Source organism: Pseudorasbora parva, chromosome 11 (genome assembly GCF_024679245.1).
Source record: "Pseudorasbora parva isolate DD20220531a chromosome 11, ASM2467924v1, whole genome shotgun sequence".
Lineage (NCBI taxonomy): Eukaryota > Metazoa > Chordata > Actinopteri > Cypriniformes > Gobionidae > Pseudorasbora > Pseudorasbora parva.
This window is the reverse complement of record NC_090182.1, coordinates 34,507,792-34,527,593: the sequence shown is the minus strand read 5'-3', so window position 1 is coordinate 34,527,593 and position 19,802 is coordinate 34,507,792. Positions and strand designations below refer to the sequence as shown.

The 19,802-nt window shown below is 38.4% G+C and overlaps 1 protein-coding gene and 1 long non-coding RNA gene across 2 annotated transcripts in view; one reads left to right on the top strand and one right to left on the bottom strand.

Annotated features, from left to right (window-relative positions):
* Window positions 1-1,110: 1,110 nt before the first annotated feature.
* LOC137093126 (uncharacterized) overlaps window positions 1,111-19,802 on the bottom strand; it is a 31,151-nt gene continuing 12,459 nt past the window's right edge. Inside the window, exons 2-3 of the long non-coding RNA XR_010908394.1 lie at window positions 5,808-5,897; window positions 1,111-2,557 (exon numbers count right to left, since the gene is read on the bottom strand). This is a non-coding gene — a long non-coding RNA (uncharacterized lncRNA). The remainder of the gene's footprint in view (window positions 2,558-5,807; window positions 5,898-19,802) is intronic.
* Window positions 6,325-9,976, top strand: rab33a (RAB33A, member RAS oncogene family). The gene is made up of 2 exons (XM_067457860.1): window positions 6,325-7,011; window positions 8,015-9,976. Exons 1-2 carry the CDS (start codon window positions 6,748-6,750, stop codon window positions 8,459-8,461), a joined length of 711 nt encoding a protein of 236 aa, XP_067313961.1. The 5' UTR covers window positions 6,325-6,747; the 3' UTR covers window positions 8,462-9,976.

The following is a 19,802-nucleotide window of genomic DNA, read 5'->3' as shown; positions in this document are numbered from 1 at the left end:
AGTGAACATGGCACGGACATACAGTGCCAGAAATGCATGTCATTTTATGATACGTACATTAAATTAGATGGGGATAAATGTGCCAGTTTGGAGGCGTTCACTAAAATGCAGAGTGCCTCCCACTTGTGGTTTGATACACGTAAATTAAGAGTAACTGCTAGCTCTGCAAAAAAGGTCCCCATGCGTGCATCTACTAAGCCAGATCATTTTCTTAGAGATCACCTATTTCCTAGGTTCCATGGGAACACTGCCACCAGGTATGGCCAGGAGAATGAGGAGGTGGCCTACGCATGGATGGAGAGCTGTGGGTTTATTGTTGAGAAGAGAGGCACTGTAGTGTCACAGAACCATGGCTTTCTGCCAGCCCAGATGGTGTGGTTAACTCCACAGAGCTGCTGGAGATTAAATGTCCTGTTCTTACCAAGAACTGTGCATCTCTGGCTGAAGTGTTTTCCAGCAAGCTCACAGATGTGAAGATGGTGGAGGGGGGGTTCCACAGCTGCAACCAAATGGATCCCGTGGTTACTACCTTCAAGTCCAACTAGGTATGTTTTGTACAAGACTAGAGAGATGCAAGCTGCTAGTCTGGGCTCCATCTGAAAAAGTTGTCATTGATGTGCCATTTGATTTGGAGTATTGTTCACAAGTTCTACCTAAACTCAAGTCCTTCTATTTTAATCACATGCTTCCAAGGATTGTAGATGAGTTTCTGTCAGGTAGACTCGTACTGTCCCATAAATATGTCCATATGTGTAGACTCATGTTGTAGTCTTTAACCTGCTGTATGGGCATGCCAGACACCAGCTTCCCTGTGTCTGTTTCTTTTTATAGTTTGTGCTCAGTTTTACACATTAAGGTTTTACCATTTTAATAGTAATTGTGATTATAATTCATATGTATAATAAATTAAATGGCCTAGAAATAATGCCATACTGTGTGAAATGTTTAAATTGAGTGATGTTTTTCTATTTTAAAAGTGAATTATTGTAATTACATTCAATGTAAACAAATGACATGAGTTAATAAATTCCATTAGTGAAATACTGTATTTTCTTGCCATTTTATATACATGAGTTATGACACTTTTTTATTTACATTTGGTTAGGACAACATCCACTCAATCAAAATACGACTAAATAACAAATTGCATTAGCAATTAAATAGCAATTAAAATTAAAACCGATTGAAAAATGTAATAATACACATTTTAGTTGGACAGAAGGTAAATAGCATGTTTTTGTATCTATAAACATTTAAATAGTCTTAAAAATAAGATGCTATTATACAACACTTGAACAATTATTAAAAAAAATTAAAAAACATCAAGGTGCCAAACACAGACTATTTAGTATAAAACCTGAGATCCAAAACACCTGCTTGTGCATTATATCTACATTGGTTTACAGTAAAATAACTAATCAGCAGTGCAGAATAGAGATACCTGAAAAATTATTTACAAATATTAAGCTACAGTGGAAATCCGGATCTTTTTGACATGTAAACGTCCAGACTCATTCAGCATCCTCATGGATGATTTCCCCCTGCATGTTTACCAGGGCTGCACAGATTCTGAGGATTTTGTCCATTTTGTGTGCCAAGTTGATAGGTACAGTCTGGGAGATTATTTTGAACACTTTGAGCCTCCTGATAACTCTTTCCACATGTATGCGCACATTCGCAATCCTTCTTGTGGCAGTTACATCCTCATCAGACAACTGCTCTCCTTTATGAGTAAAAGGTAGTAGAACAAGGTTAACCCTTCTCTCAAACAGCAGATCTCTGATGGTAAAGCCTCTGTCTGCCATCACTTCATCACCAGGACGAAGATACTCCAGGAAGCCAGACTCCTGATCGAGGAACTTGTCACTACACCTGCCTCCATAAGCAGGAGAAATGAACATAACAAGCCCACATGGGGCAATAGCAACTAAATACTTTATAGTATTGCTAGAATAATAATGGCTGTATGACTCGCCTCTGGAGTCAAGGTTGTGTGGTTTCTACAGGATGGTCTCAGTGCAGTCAATGATGCAGGTGGTGCTGGGGAACTTCTCCCTGAAGCACTGAGGCATTGTGCTCCGGATTGTCTCCCGTGGCAGCCATGGAATGTAGATTCTCATGTGCTCCTCCATTGTGTCTATCCAGTAGGAGAGGATCCTGCTCACTAACCCCTGGGACACAGCAAAGCGTTCTGCAAGATCACCCTGGAGCAGATTCAACTTTAGTTTCATCATGGTCATCAATATTTGATCCATTACGTACATCTTAAAGTTTGCTTTATAGAACTGTTCCAGAAATTTAACATGATCAAAAAAGGCAATGAGAGACAGGCCTGTGTACACCACACAGCTAGTTTCATTTTTCAGGATGGCATGGGCAAGGGGTTCTTCTCCACCACATTGTGTTTCTCTGTCGCATACGTCTTTCAACTTTTCTCCTAATGTGTAGGTGTGATCCATCAGTGCCTGAACCTCCCACTGGGTGTCAGCATCTTTATGCATAGGTGACTCGGACTCTGGAACGGTCGGGTTAGCCTCCTCATCACAGTGGCAGTCATCTGCCAAACACAAGACCACATAAGCCCACAACCATTGTAACAACAATGACTATGAGTTTAATATCTCGGGGAATAATTAACTCAAAAGGGATTTAATATTCAATATTCATGAATTTATGAATATAATTTTCCAGTTGTTCATTACGTATTAAGATTTTCCGATAGGGAAAAATGTTTAATTAAATACAAGTAACCCTTTACGGAATTGCTTGAAATTACCCTACTAAGTTTGTCCTGCAAATTAGTTATAGACTTTCAAATCAATTCTCAATAAGGGATTACTGCTTTACGAGCGCATAAAAACATTAACTTTACTGATCAGGACAAGTTCAATATTTCAAATGGTCATACAGTTTACTTTACTAAAATAGTAGCATAAGCAGTTAGGTAACGTTAGATCGGAAGTTTCATTGACTTTGTGTATGTGGGAGAACAACAGACTCAACTCATAAAATGTCTTTTGGAGGTTTAATAAACACAGACTAAAAATAACACTACGATTCACATAGAAAGTACACACTAAATATGCATCAAGAAAGTAGACATATAGATATTAACGAAAGAATACATAAAAGAGAATAATGAATAGACTGAAATTAGAGGGAGATATAAGAGAGAGAGAGAAAGAGAGAGAGATGGTACAAAGCATTAGAGGTAAGAAGCAGCTTTCCTTCAGTTCATCAAATACAACCTTCACGGAGTTAACTTGTCCCAACGGGAAAATAACACACCCTCCTTACAGCAGTTTGAATTTGTAAGAATAAGAATACTTGCATTCTTTTTGGTTTCGTTTTGGCTTCTCGCTTGTGTGCGTGTATTCCTGCGTATCCGGTGGTTCTCTTCGAGGTCGGGAGGGGAAGCAGTTTTTTCTTTAGCGGCGCTTCGTGTCCTCCTCCTAAAGAATGCCCGTGGGGCTAGTAAGTTGATGGAACGAGGAGCAAGGGGTTGTTGACGACCGGATTGTAGAAGAGAAGATTTCGGAAGAGAGGAGATTTCCAGAAAAGGAGTTTTTTTAGAAGAGGAGTTTTTCAGAAGAGCTGAGGCCTGTTGGCCCCATATAGTGTGGTGGGCCTCGGTTTCTGGTCCCACACAGCACATGGCTCTGTGTCTGGAGCCCCTCCCTGCTTGGGGGGGGGGGGGGGGGGGACACGTGTTGGTTCAGCCAGGGAGAGAAGACGAGAGCATTTCGGAAGAGACTTTCAGAAGAAGAGAGAAGGAGGGCATCCGAGTGCCTCCTTTTAAGGTCTGGGCGTAGTCCCACCCTCCAGGGTTAGACTTAACCAATGAGATTGTTGGGATTTCCAGGCGGGAAATTCCTCAGCAGATTTTATGGCTCTTTGTTTCAAAGCTCGACTCAGTGGGTCTCTGACCATTCATACTCTAATTAATGCAACAAACACACACTGCATTTTCTGAATAAGTGATATACATGGAAGTGTAAGTCGTGAAGTGAGCATTAATTTGATAGGAGACATGACATATATGAGGTTATCTGAACTAGTAATTTGTTAAGACAAAGACAAAAAGGTGCAAAATACCATACAGAAGAAACATTTTACAAGACAGTTATGTGTTTACATATAATGTCCTGGGGTGCATGTTCATTTATAGATGGTTTGTCTATAATTTGAGGTAAAAGCGTGTGTCTTACAACCTTTAACTCTCTGTGTATGGAACTTTTCATGTGGCCAAATTCTTTTGGGCCGTAAAACTTCTTATCAGATGGTTTCCAGGGTAACGGAGAATCTTTCTCTGTTGTGTTGGGGGAAAGTCTGCCACCAAGCACAAAGCATTCGAAACATATTTGTTAAATGTAACTGGCGATTGTGTGTTTGATTCGCCTGAGTCGCTACACCATTATAGCAAACAACATAAAACATACCTAGACTACTTTAAACTACGTTAGCAACAAGCTAATATAGCAACACCTGAATTAGTGCTAATTCAAATAATTATATTGCATTTATTGCTTCCAATTTTTACTAGCAGGGATGAAAAAAATAAAAATATATTAAATTACAATATACTGTTGTCAGTGATATACATACAGTTCCTTTAACATTGCCCTGTGTAGCAATTAAAAATCCGTTATCTTACCAGTCTCTGCTAACCTCTTAACACGTCTCCTTGGATTTTTTATCGGGACTTCGTAGCCCAGCCACTTTTCTGGTATCGGATGGTCTTCTGTAGGTCTTGAGTGCACAAAATGAAAAGAACAAACATACGGTCGCTTCTGTGGTTTCTTCAAATTTAAAGCTTTTAACCACAGGCGAAGGGATTCCTCATTCTTCGGCGGGGGGTAAAGGTCGTAGGGCGCCTCGCATCCACATTCAGCTCTCATACGCGTTTGATGAACAAAACACTCCTGCTCCAAGTAAATCTTTCTTTTGTACCAGTTATTATGACAACCTCTAACTGCACAAACAATCCCGGTCTTCCTCGAACACTTGTTCTATGATGAAAAGTTGTTTCGCTAGGAAATGTCAGACCGGAAGTGCCAGACCGGAAGTCTCGCACAAAAAAACTGTCAAATGGCCTCGTCAGTATTTCCGTTAAAAATAAGGTGAATACCATGTGTCATCAGACCTGTGAGGCAAATGGACAGCAGAGCTGCTACTCTGGGGCTAGCTAACTTAAGGTGTTCCGCAGTGATGTCATCCTTGCCACTAGCTTTGTTATCAGCTAGTTGCTCTATAGCATGATAAGCCTTATTCGGAGTAAAATGAATCACTTCCTCATTTAACTTGCCCACATAGCCTCCTGCTTAAGATATATTTAATTTTTTATTTAATAAAAATATTTATTAAAAAATGGAAGCTCAAATATATGTCCTTCAAGATTTAACATATTTGATGTGACATTAAAAACTCTATAGGCAAGCTAAATCTAAATCTGTCTAATCTTGAATCCACAATGTTGTATTTGTATATGTATTATATTGTGACAATACACCCTTACATTATTTTAAATGTTCTCTGCGACACAAATGTTATCATACAAATTACATAAAAGTAAATCGTTTTTTATATCCTGTTACACTGCAATTAATAAATTGTATGGATTTTGTATGCATTTTAATGAGAAACAAATAGGCCTAGCTTAAATGTTTTCAGCCATGTCACTACTGATTTTGAACTGATCGTCACACTAATATCTTTAAAAAAAAAAAAAAAATCTTATATTGAAATAGGATTGGTATTGGGAAAATCTCAAAAAGATTAATAATAGATACAGTAAGACAGAAACTCACCTGTTCACCGCTCATTTCATCAGCTGGAAGAGTGTTGGTTTCAAGGCTTCTCGGGGCAGACTATTGTAAATTGACCCAAAGCGCCATCTGCTGTTTTGGAAGAGGAAGTTGCTCTGCATTTGTGAGAAAATTTGCGCGAGCTGCATTTGTGAGAAACTCAAACTGAGAGTACATATATGCATTTATGGACTAGATTTTTTGAAAGCTTACATGTAATTTGTAGGATGGTTTTTTGTATTTATTTGTGAAATATGTGTGCTCACTCATTTATTATTTGCAAAACACATATTTGTTACTCCTCTGCGTTTTCGCTCAAACTGACTTTGTATTTGCACATCGCTTTCTGTTTGTTTGCGAGTCGAGATTTCTTTTGGAAAGCAAATAGTGTTTGTTTGCGAAATGCTGGATTTGTTTGTTTAATTATGGCACGAATTTCATTCACGTATTTCAGAATTTCAACACGTCGTCTCTCCTCCTCCCCCCTCCCGCCCCGCCCCGCCCCCCGCGTAATGCCCATACTTGCACCATAGCATGAGTCTGCATGGAGTTATTTTTTTGGCACATTTATTATATCTTCTTGGCAGGTCTGGAAAAGAGCTGTATATACGTTCTTTCAAAAAATACTTAGTATTTCACTGCAATAATACAAGTCTGGAACAACATTAAAGTAAAATTAATAACAAAAAATGGGTGGACTATACCTTTAACCAACATGTTATCGTTTTTATTCAACAGGGTAAATTATTGTTAATTTTCCAGCTATTTTACACTTGTATTTGCTTTTTAGCAGTAGGCTGCATCACTTGGCATACACTTGTCTATGTAAACTCCCTACATCTGCAAAGGGAGTGGATCTGCCATCCCTTCCCCCCATCCCCACCACCATCATCACCGCCGGACCAGTGAACACAGGCTCGGTAGGCTACATCATTTCACCGTTATGGCAAATGAATTTCCTGAAAACAGAGAAGGAACTGCCAACTCGCGCCATGCCAACCTCACGTCGTCTCTAGACCTGAGCACGTCTCTAGATCACAGTGTGCAGACGCGGATTTTTAAAATCATTGTCATCGGGGACTCAAATGTGGGTAAGACCTGTCTAACATTCCGTTTCACCGGCGGAGCCTTCCCCTGTAAGACTGAAGCTACCATCGGCGTGGATTTCAGGGAGAAAGCCGTGGAGATCGAGGGCGAGAAAATAAAGGTGGGATTTATTGTCAGGGCTCGTCTCGTCCCGAAGGCCGATATCTCGTAGTGTCACGATTGTGCTGTGTGTTTGTATGACAGACAAACAGTAGCATCACGAGGAAGCGCAGTGTTTACATTCTGAGTAAATGCATTAATTGCTCTTTCTGATCTCGTGCTGCATCAAGGTCCTAGACTAGAAGGGCTACTAGCTTACAGATACATGTGCCCCTCTTTCATTTCAGACCAATCAAATTACATGACATAATGTTGACAATTAAAATAAATAAATACAATTCATCACATCTGCAGGAAAATTCATCTTTAAATGGTATAGTGTTTAGGAAAATGTTAACTGTTTTTACTTTAGTCCAATGTGGTCATTGCTTGTTTAAACTGGTCATTAGCTGGTTCAAACTGTCATTGTCATTGTGCTAAACACATCATGACAATATTTGATGAGGCTGGTTTTGGATGTATCAATAGTTATAGTGCTATCTATCTATCTATCTATCTATCTATCTATCTATCTATCTATCTATCTATCTATCTATCTATCTATCTATCTATCTATCTATCTATCTATCTATCTATCTATCTATCTATCTATCTATCTATTTGTGTCTGTTCAGTCAGTTAATTTACTCCTTTGATGCATTTATAAAGTTTTTTGTATGTTTTATATATATATATATATATATAAAACATATTTTGAGAAAGTTATACATCCACCTAATGCATAGCCAGTACTATACATTCCAGATGCATCAACACTGAAAATATGAGACAATTTATGTTGCCAAAAATAAAAAGGTAAAAACTATGACATTTACTAAGCACAGTCATATACAATTATGAGTAAAGTTTGAACATTGCATCATGAATGCTTAAAAACGGCTCTTTAAAGATGTTCAAAGTAGATTTGTTTATTGTCATGCTAGTTTATTTCTGATGCTTCAGTTTTCTCTTTTAAATTCTTCGCAACCTTGAAATTAGTTGTTGTCCTGTTTCTTTTCTAACAGGTTCAAGTATGGGACACAGCCGGCCAGGAGCGCTTTCGAAAGAGCATGGTGGAGCACTACTACCGCAATGTGCATGCTGTCGTATTTGTGTATGACGTTACAAAAATGGCCTCATTCCAGAATCTAAAGACCTGGATTCAGGAGTGCAATGGGCACGGGGTGTCATCCTCAGTCCCTCGTGTTCTCGTGGGAAACAAATGTGATCTAGTTGACCAGATCCAGGTCCCTTCCAACACTGCCCTTAAGTTTGCTGATTCCTATAACATGCTACTGTTTGAAACATCAGCCAAAGATCCCAAGGAGAGCCAGAACGTGGACTCCATTTTCATGTGCCTGGCATGCCGTCTAAAAGCCCAAAAGTCCCTGATCTACAGAGACGTGGCAAGAGAAGACGGCAGAGTGAGGCTGACACATCAGCCTGATCCTAAGAGTAACTGCCCATGCTGAGGACCTTAAGCTGTGAAATTATTAACATTGATGGTAATACACAATGCAAGAATGTGCCTGCAACTAATTTTAGTTCATTTTAGTTAACTCATTGTGTGTGTGTGTGTGTGTTTGTGTGTGTGTACTTGTTATTTTTGTTTTCTATTACACCATAACGAAAAAGCAAATCCCACAAAACCAGTCAAGAATATGTCTGGGTCGTATTTCATCTTAAAATCACAAGAAAGGAATGAGAAAGAAAATAATATCACTTTTCCATTGTGATATTATTTTCATCACAATTAAGCACATTTTCTCCGAAATTCACATTAACTGTAATGACAATTTAATTGATTATTATTATTAAGTAGCACGCTCTTCCTTTAATTTTTGCTGATTGAAATAAAACCTATAATGAGAATCTTATGACAATTATTTTATAATTACAAAAAAAGTAGTTTACTAAAAAGTTAAACATCTGGTGCTTTATTTTTAGATTTCTGGACAAGGAAACAATATGCTTAATTTCTATCATCAGAAAATGATGTGAGCTATACAGGATTACACGAGCTTTCACCCATGTGTGGAAGAATTATTTTAAATCCCTCATGTTTAATTCAGGGCACAATTTATCTGCAAAATACCACTTAAAAGTAACCTTTAAAGGTTTTTAAAGTGGGAGGGTACGTGTCCCCCACACTTTTAATAAAATGTATTTTCGTCCCCCGCACTTTTACTTTTACTCACTTCTCACCGATCATAGTCGATTCGCTCCGAGCGGGATTCGAACCGATGTTACCTGCACCGGGGGCGGGCAAGTTAAAGGTCCCGTTTTTCGTGTGTTTTTGAAGCCTTGATTGTGTTTACAGTGTGCAATATAACATGAGTTCATGTTTTGCGTGTAAAAAAACACATTATTTTTTACACAATTTACTTATCTGTACACCGCTGTTTTCTCTGTCCTAAAAACGGCCTGATGATTTCCTTGTTCTATGAAGTCCCTCCTTCAGAAATACGTAACAAGTTCTGATTGGGCCAGCGGTTGCCGTGTTGTGATTGGACAGCAGCTTAGCGCACTTTGCCCAGAAAGGTCCCGCCTCTTACCATAACGGGGAGATGCAAGCGCTCAATGTGTGCTCTTCTCATAGACAGTAAAAGAAATGGACAGAGCCATCCCATAGACGTCAACGGGCGGAAAATGAGGTCAATTAGAGGCACTCACTTCCTGATGGCTGAGCGTACTGCGCAGGCAACCTGTCTGACAGTTGTAGGTCTTCTAGTAGTGGTGGAAAGTTAAATCTGAATCACGTTGTTTAAATATTTTCTCCCGTTGCTTTTGGCTCACTATCGGCTTCTCCCCATTCTTCCTCCCCCTTGACTTTATCAGACTTTATGTCTCCACGTCCCCCCGACTGACTCATAGACAGTAAAAGATTGCTTCTGAGCTTCTCCTCCTATCTATATGGTTAAAGATACAAGGTAATGGAGCCTTTTATGCATTTTCGTGTTTCTTTATAAATAAACAATGGACAAAGTCTTTAAACGCCTCAGATGTAAAGTTATTCACTGTCAAAGTGACTCACAAATGAATGGGAGTCAATGGGATGCTAACAGCAGGTGATGGCTTGGTTAGCAATGGGTGGAACGCTTTCCAAGTGCTAGATTACCCCCTTGGCTCTTCTCCACGTGGGAGAGCGACAAGACCACGCCCCCTTTTTTGCGTATTCTTGTGGGCGGAGGGCAAGGGGGTAATCTAGCGCTCGGAAAGCGTTCCACCCCTAGGGGCTGCCATTGCTAACCAAGCCATCACCTGCTGTTAGCATCCCATTGACTCCCATTCATTTTTGAGTCACTTTGACAGTGAATAACTTTACATCTGAGACGTTTAAAGACTCCATTTGTGCATTGTTTATTTCTAACGAAACACAACAATGCATAAAAGGCTCCATTACCTTGTATCTTACACTATCGCCCCGCAGAAGCTGTTTTTGTAAAAATAGGCTAACGATTGCGTCATAACCAACGCGATTCTGTCGCACAGTTGAGAAATTACCGTATAGACCTGAGGAGACGCTCGCAGGCAATCTTTACTGTCTATGAGGCAGTCGGAGGGACGTGGAGACATAAAGTCTGATCAAGTCAAGGGGGAAGAATGGGGAGAAGCCCATAGTGAGCCAAAAGCAACGGGAGAAAATATTTAAACAACGTGATTCAGCTTTCACTTTCCACAACTACTAGAAGACCTACAGCTGTCAGACAGGAGGCTCACGTCACATCTACGTCGTCAAGCTCAGTCTGAGCCTGCGCAGTTCTCTCAGCCATCAGGAAGTGAGTGCCCCTAAGGTTGACTTCATTATTTTGCTGTTGACGTCAATGGGATCGCTCAGTCCATTTCTTTTACTGTCTATGGTGGAGGGTTAGTCAAACAACTAGTTAGTCAAACAACAGTAGTTAAACAAACTGTTCTAGTGACGTCATTCCTGCAAGGAAGTGCAGGGGTGTAGTCCAAATCAGCCGTTTGCTGTAGGCTTTGAAAGGGAACTTCTGTTAAATAAAATATCTCGCTTGGCATTGAACTTTGAGCGTTATAATTTTACAGGTATTATTTATGCTCTAACAGCAACCTTTCACACTAACTAAAGTTTGAAAGATAGGATTGCGAAGAACAGGACCTTTAACAGGGACGCTAAAAACCGCATTCTCTAACCTCGGTTAATAGCGCGCTTCTTGAGGTCATGGGCAAGTATATTTACATAGAAACCAATGTTAATACATCAATATTTAAATTAAGAGACAAAAAATAATCTATGCATGACCTGTCATTTTATTCGTATCTAAATATGAGGAACGCGCTCTCACAGAAAGTCCAAAAGCAGATTTGTAGAAGTAATACACAGGGTACAATACACGCTGGAACTGCAGCTGAAGGAAAACAATCGGTATGAGTAATAAAACGTGACGACGACAATCAGATGATTGCGACAATGCTTTATATGTGTTTTTCAAGTCATCTCAATGTAGGCTATTTATTGACAATAAAGTATATCATATGAATAATGGAGTGGTAAATGACAGCTTTTTTTAATGTTTAGTATCTTCTGCTCACCAAGGCTGCATTTGTTTAATCAAAAATAGTTAAAACAGTAATATTGTGAAATATTGCAAATTAAAACCGTTTTTTTTTTTTTTTTTTTTTGCTATGTGAATATGTAGTGAAATTTATTCCTGTGATCAAAAATGAATTTATCATCATTACTCCAGTCTTCAGTGTCACATGATCCTTCACTAATCATTCTCGTATGAGGATTTCATAATTAAGAAACATTTATGATTATTATCTGGGTTGAAAACTATGCTGTTTTCATGCTGCTTAAAAATGTTGTGGTAACCATGATACATTTTATTTTTCAGGATTCTTTGATGAATAGAAAGTTCAATGGACAGCATTTATTAAATCAATTATTATCTCATGTCATTTAAAAAATATCACTTGTGATCAATTTAATGCATGTCTGATCAACAAAAGTATTAATTTCTCTCTTTTTTTAATTTCACCACAAATGTTTGAATGTATGGTGGTTTCCACAAAAATGAAGCAGCACCATGAGCAGCAGTTTTCAACACTGATAATGATAAATGTTTGTTGTGCATCAAATCCTCATATGAGAATGACTAGAGCTTTGATCACAGGAATAAATTGCACTTTACTATATATTCACATAGAGAACAGCTGATTTACATCAGAATAATATTTCACTGTATTACGTTTTTTACTGCATTTTAATTAAATAAATGCAGCATTATATATATATAACCATAACCAACCAACAATATATATATATATATATATATATATATATATATATATATATATATATATATATATATATATATATATATATATATATATATATATTACATTGCATACAATCCATCAATCTATGGAGACTTAATGCACAAGTGTTTGTAGTACATAAACCAATCATAAAATTGGCATAAAATATAGGAGAAAAATATTATAGATATTAGTGGTTTTTGTTTAGCATATTTGATATATTACCGAATCTTACGCAAGAAATACAATAAATTATATCAGTCAAAAAAAACAAAACAAAAAATGGCATTACGACATTTCTGTCCCCCTCACTTCTCAAAAGATGGCTAAACCCCTGGAACTGTCCCTTTAAAGGGTTAGTTCACCCAAAAATGAAATTTCTTTCATTAATGACTCAATCCTATGTCGTTCCACACCCGTAATACCTCTGTTTATCCTCGGAACACAGTTTAAGATATTTTAGATTTAGTCCGAGGCCTTTCTGTCCTTTGAATGTAAGTGTATGCCCACTTGCTGTCCACATCCAGAAGGTAATGAAAACATCATCAAGGTAGTCCATATGTGACATCAGTTGGTTAGTTAGGCTCTTTTGAAGCGTCGACATTAAATTTTGGTACAAATATAACTAAAAATATGACTTTATTCAGCATTGTCTTCTCTTCAGCGTTTGTTTTCAAACCTCAAATAAAGAATCAAACTGTCGTGAATCAGCAGATTGATTCGTGATTCATATCGCCAATGTCACTTGTGCCAATGTGATTTTAGCAGTTTGCCAGTTCGTTTGATTCTTTATTGAGGAACACGAAAGAGAAGACAATGCAGAATAAAGTCGTATTTTTTATTTTATTTTTGAAAGAAAGTCATTAATGAAAGAAATTTAATTTTTGGATGAACTAACCCTTTAAGGTTTAAGCTCAAATCCAAACCATTTCCAGCACTTTCTGCATGAACAGTTGACAGAATTTGTTATACCACTTAAAAGGTTACTTTTAAGTTGTATTTTGCGGATAAAACGTGCCCTAAATTAAACACGAGGAATTTACAATCATTCTTGCACACATCGGTTAAATCTTGTGTAAACCTGTCTAGCTCACATTACTTTTTGATGACGAAAATTAAGCATACTGTAGGGGTATTTTTTTTTTGTTGCAAATTTATTTCTCGTCCAAAATCTCAAAAATAAAGCGTCTAACTTTTGAGTAAACTACTTTTATTTTGTAATGATCATTCAAATGTTTGTATTGCCTGGTTTAAAACATTCATTTCTTTCTCCTAGCATGGATGTATCTAAAATTCATTAAGATTATGAAATTATTAAAACATATTCTGATAGTTAACATTAAATAGTGAAATAACAAAATGCTTAATGTAAGCTGACACCACTCATAATTCATCACATGCACCTTTGGGAGTGTAACCGTGTGGTAAGTTTTATGTTGAAATGTAATATTTTCCCTGTTTAAAGTTATTCCAAATGCATAAAACTCAAATATCAAAAAAAAAAAAAAAGCAATTGGTTAATGGTTGTTACATTTCTATTCAAAAGAACCAGAAAATAATTAACAAATAATGGCAGTGTGAGTGTTTGTGGGAAATGTTGATTATGGAGAAATTTGGTGCCCCATGTAAGTTTGTTTGGTTATTATAACCTCTTTCCACTGTCTATTCTGTTAGTTTGGTTCTACAGGAGAAGTTGCAGTTGTTGTTTTTTTGTGTGTGGTTTCATGTATTCAGATTCATAACAGACTTATCTGGTTTCAATAGTTTTATCCTATACCAAAATGTATTTATAAAACATTTATGTTATGCTATACTACAAATACCCATTTATATTTATGTACTTAATACAATACCGCGCAATTGTACTTTTGGTATTCTAAATTAAAGTCTGCAAAATTGGAACAACTAATTTTGTACTTAATGCAGTTATCCGGAAATATTGCTGAAGTCCAAAAAAATATACTTGATATGAAAACATAAAGTGAAGCTATTGCAAGCATATATACTTTAGGTAAACTTTATCAGACAGGGATCATACTATCATTACTAATAGTGATATTAAAACCCATTTTAGGCTAAATATTATGAAATGTGCATTGTACGATAAAGAAGTACTCCAAATAATCAGTATAGCTCAAGTGATGTGTCAGTAAATATGTTAATGGATTTGTTGTATACTTTGTGTGAAATAAGTGTGGAATTTAAATATAGACATTAAAGGCCCACTGGAATCAAAATTGAAGTTTTTTAGCTTTTAGTATGACTGTGTTAGCCTTAAAGTTATGAATAAGCTGGTATGTTCCAAAACAATGACAAAATTTGCATTTAGGAGATATAAGCATTCAAAATTTACTCTGTCTCACTTCCGTTAAAATGAATCTCAGATTTTGATAACATCATGGCAGACTTCACCTTCTTCAAATCTTCTTTCCAATCAAAATGCTCTCTAGAATCTAAAGCCCGCCCCTTACACTGCTGAAGCTGCAGCTAAAATCAGTCAGTTCAGTTGTTAACACACATTTACTAATTTCTACGTGGTGAAAGGCACATAGCGCACTATATATGCGATAGGAAACGATTCAGTGTAAATATGATTTATTTGCGAATTAAATCTGTTTTCACGTTAGTTTCACGCAATGCAGTGCACACACACCAACAGCTCTGATCTAAATTTAGACTACAGACACGAGAGCGCGCGGATCATATGCGCGAGTCGGCACAGACAACAAACATATCAACCCATTTTAATTCTGTACAGAATGCTGCATTTCAAAGCGATATGGATGACATTATGATGAAACAGTGTTAGAGGAAACTTGCTTTACCAAACAGAAAGGTCCGCTCTAGTCAAACTGTATTTTAACAAAACACTATTGGCTGTTTCAAAAAAGGGGAGGAGCTGCTAACAGCTGGAGCTGTTTCAGGGGAAATTACGTCAACACATTGAATAATGCGGCGCGTTTCAAAGCACTTCAGTGGGCCTTTAAATACATGTTGGTATAGGTTGGTATATTTTTTTCACTAGGATAGCCTTATATCTGCTGAAGACATTGAGTTTTTTTGCCATTGTATGCTGTGACATGTTATGATATGTATGTTATGTTTTGAGCACCGAATTAAATCTCACATATCCTGAAGCGCCAGCCCTTTCATTAGCTAAGAAATGGATCAGCTTTACAACATCAACAACTATTGGAGTTCATATATTTGTCATAGAAAAATGAATAAATACTTTTCAAATGCACTACAAATGCTTTGAATATATGCTGAAAAGAGTTACAAACACTTGTTAAAATCCAACTCAGTTAATGATTGATTGATTTATCGAGGATGCTATTAACAATACTAATAGACAATAGAAAATACAATAGACAAACTAATGCAACAATAATCATTCTGTTGTAATAAATGTACCAACAACAACAACAAAGAGATTAATACAATGTAAAGACAGGAGTTTAACATTAAATTTTAGGATGTAGAAGGAATCATTTTTCACTAATATTTAAACAAGTGGGAAAAGCCCTAAAGTGATTACATAACTGATTGTATGTTCAAATAAATACAGGCTATACTATAGAATACTCCACTGTTGCTTGTGTTCGCAGAACAAGTCATGAATTTAAAAGTAAAATGAAATTTTAGTCAACTGTGGTATATGCTCTCGGGCCTGGTTTCAGAGAGGGCTTAGATTAAGCCAGGATTTAGGCCTTCAGTTAGAACATTTTAGTAGCTTTTATAAATGTGCTTTAAAAAATATTTTACTAGTGTTCATCTTGATAAAGAAAACAATGACACTGACATATTTTAAGATAAATTAGTGCAAGATGCTTTCAGTTAAAACATGCATTTTAGTCTGGGTCTCACTGTTAAATGTCGCTGTAGATTTAGCAGGTTTTTTAACTGTAAAAACATACTGTAATGACCGTATTATGGTTTTTTGTTAGTTTGGAGTTGATTAATGCATTATTCAAACAATATGGTTGAGTTTTTGCATAAGCAAAGTTATGTGTGTTCATGTTCAAGTTTGTTGGGTGGGTTTAGTTAATTTACTGCCTTATGTAAAAAAAAGTGTGGCTCTCACCATCATGTAGAAAGATGTGTAGAGGAGGGACATGGCGATATGAGCTGTGTCTCATTTCGTGAAATTTCGAAGGCTGCGTCCTCTGGAGGACACATCCTGTGTAGGATGCAGTATACGGAGTGTCCTCAATCAGAATTAAACAAGATGTCCTTTGTAGGACACACAGGCAGGAAGTATCACGTTGCTATGCGAACATGTTCAGCCTCGTTCCGCACTCTCACGCCAGTTATATGAATGAAAATTATTTATAACTTGAAAATGACAATGAAATGTTTCTTGTCTTGACAGCAATGTACTGTTCTAAACATTTAAAAAGCACAAAACAGTTGTAATCCTGTTTACCATCTGTTTGAAGTAATAGAGCTTAAAACACTAAAACAAGCTTGCATTTAAACACCACACCTACACTTGCATGTATATCTGGCGGTGGTGCCGTTTTTTCATATAATATACAAAAAAAAATATGCCGGTTGTTAACGGCGACGCAAAGAATTGTGGGTTATCGCAGGTGGCATTTGGAGTGTTCTACTCACTTTGGCCCTGTCCCAAATGGCACCCTAACCCAGATAGCAAATGACATCTGGCCCAGTTGTGGCCCACACGTTCCACATTCTTCTTGCCCACATACTGCATGGAATGACGGCGAGGAAGCTAGAAGTCTGCCACAACTGGACCAGATGTGGGCCACATCTCAGAAATGGTATGGGCCACAACCGGACCAGATGTGGGCCACATCTCAGAAATGGCATGGGCCACATCTCAGAAATGGCATGGGCCACAACCGGACCAGATGTGGCCCACATATAATTATCTTATAATAAAGAAAATACTCATATAGTCTTAATTGATTTATTAAATATCAAACATAGATACATATACATATTTATAAATATAAAAAGAAATTAAGGGAAACAAAGATAAATACTTTTAAGATACATACTGAATTCCATAGATACATATACATATTTATAAATATAAAAACAAAATTAAGGGGAAAAAAATGAATTCTACACACACACACAAACACACACATTTAACTATTATCACTACATTGAAATCATTGTTGAACTTGAAGTGATCCAGTCTGATTAACTAACTGGTCAAAAGGGAACGGGCAGGGGTCAAAGGGAACAGGGACAGTCTGAAAAAAAAAAAACATTCTAATGTCATGGTCATTCGAATGCCAAGGTCTATATAGGGACAAAGTCACAGGGAAGAGTCTGTCAGAACTAGTAAAAGATAATCTTATTTTTTTTCCCTTGCCCGACGGCCTCCATCCCTGTCTGCGACAAGCTGCAGCCATTGTTCAATTTCCTGGTCTGTGGCAGTAGCAGTCAGGTGGTTTCTTCTCACAGCAGCTACAATGACACACATATGACCAACAGTAAGTATTATTGATTATTATAGTATTATGGCTACTTTATTATAAATCTAACATTTTTAGGACAAAAATGAATAAATAATGGTTACAGTACAGTAGTTATTTTCAGAAAGCCTTACCATTGATTACAGTTTTTAAAGAGGCGTCTCTGAATGCTGCCTTTCCATTAATCCCCCTTAATTCATTTGATGGGCCATGTCATTTGTAAGAAGACAACTTAGGATCTGCCAAATGCTTTTGTCGTGCCTCCCCTCAAGGGTAAGGTGTTTATCTGTAAAAATGAATTCATGAAAAAAAAAACGGCTGGAGGCGTGCCATGTGGGCGGAGCTAAAGAATTACGAGCCAGTGATTTCCAATTCGCAATAATGTAGCGATTCAGTGGCAAAGCTATTTTATCACTAAAAGTCATTGGGCATGGTTGCTAAAGAGTTTCTGTGCTTATAAGTGTTTATGTGCCTGCAGCGCAATCTCCTCTCTCTGTGTGCCGGATGCTTGCGCGTGCTAGTGTTAATTTGGTCAGACGAGACAAAATATGTTCGTCAACAACATTTTTTTCCATAACTAAGATGAGACATTGACGAGACTGCACCAATGTCCTTGAACACACTGGAAGACTTCCATTCATCCAGGCAGGTGACCCATCCATCCACCTTGTCTGACCGGCCAGTGAAGCCTCTGCTGGACTTGGGCGACTGCCTTGAACACCCTGGATGACTTCCATCCATCCAGGCAGGTGACCCATCCATCCACCTTGTCTGACCGACCAGTGAAACCTCTGCTGGGCTTGGGCGACTGCCTTGAACACCCTGGATGACTTCCATTCATCCAGGCAGGTGACCCATCCATCCACCTTGTCTGACCACCCAGTGAAGCCTCTGCTGGGCTTGGGCGACTGCCTTGAACACTCTGGATGACTTCCATCCATCCAGGCAGGTGACCCATCCATCCACCTTGTCTGACCGACCAGTGAAGCCTCTGCTGGGCTTGGGCGACTGCCTTGAACACCCTGGATGACTTCCATTCATCTAGGCAGGTGACCCATCCATCCACCTTGTCTGACCGACCAGCGAAGACTCTGCTGGGCTTGGGCGACTGCCTTGAACACCCTGGATGACTTCCATTCATCCAGGCAGGGAACCCATCCATCCACCTTGTCTGACTGACCAATGAAGCCTCTGCTGGGCTTGGGTGACTGCCTTGAACACCCTGCAGCTGCTCTTCCAGGCTTCCAGACTTCCACCGTGGTGGAAACTGGATTCTATGCCCACTCAGAGTGCCCCTGAGTGGGCCTCACAATGGTCTGCGCAGAGGGTGTCACCGCTCACCTCACCTCCCCTCCTGATTATTACGTCAACCACATTTACAGTATACCGGATTTCCAAATAAAAGCCTGTAGTCAATTAAACGCCGGGCCTCTGATAGTGGCCGGGGGCGTGGTCAGCACAAACAAATAAAGGCCGGGGGAAAATGAGTGGATAATCTCCTAAATGCCGTTAATTTAATGCGAAACCATCCTGATGCCACGCGCCCGATGCGAGTCTGATGCCAGTGCGACACACACTAATCCTGGTCTCTTCCATAGTTAACCTAAAAACTTTACAGGGCTTGCTTTGTAAATTAAATTGAGAATATAACGGATGCATGTGCCATTTTAAATAGGCTACTGTAGTCTATGAGAGATGCGACGGCTGTGAAAATGACTGTGAAAAGGTGCCCTGGCTACTGAACTAGGGAGCTGATTAAGACGCACCTAATATTAGCCTCTCGTCTCTTTTATGTCTTAAGGGTGTCGCACCCAAGCCTCGAAGCTCAGCTCCGCGCAGCCCCATCTCAAGCCTTATTTATACTATCGCCTGTCTTCGCGGCGCGAGCCTCCGCTGACTGCGCGCGCTCCTCCCCAAACGGACGAGGCGTTTATACTTGACGCGCTCGCCGTTGTGCTATTCTTTGAAACGACAGAGGGCGATTCAGAGTAATTGTTCTATAAACCAATGCATCGAGAAGAAGTGGGCTAACGTGCACAGGTGATGATATTTTTTTTAGTACATTTCACCAAAACCA

Coding starts and splice junctions, on each gene's coding strand:
- rab33a (XM_067457860.1), top strand. CDS start 6,748: ATGGCAAATGAATTTCCTGAAAACAGAGAAGGAACTGCCAACTCGCGC. Junction 7,012..8,014: donor TCGAGGGCGAGAAAATAAAG/GTGGGATTTATT, acceptor CTTTTCTAACAG/GTTCAAGTATGGGACACAGC.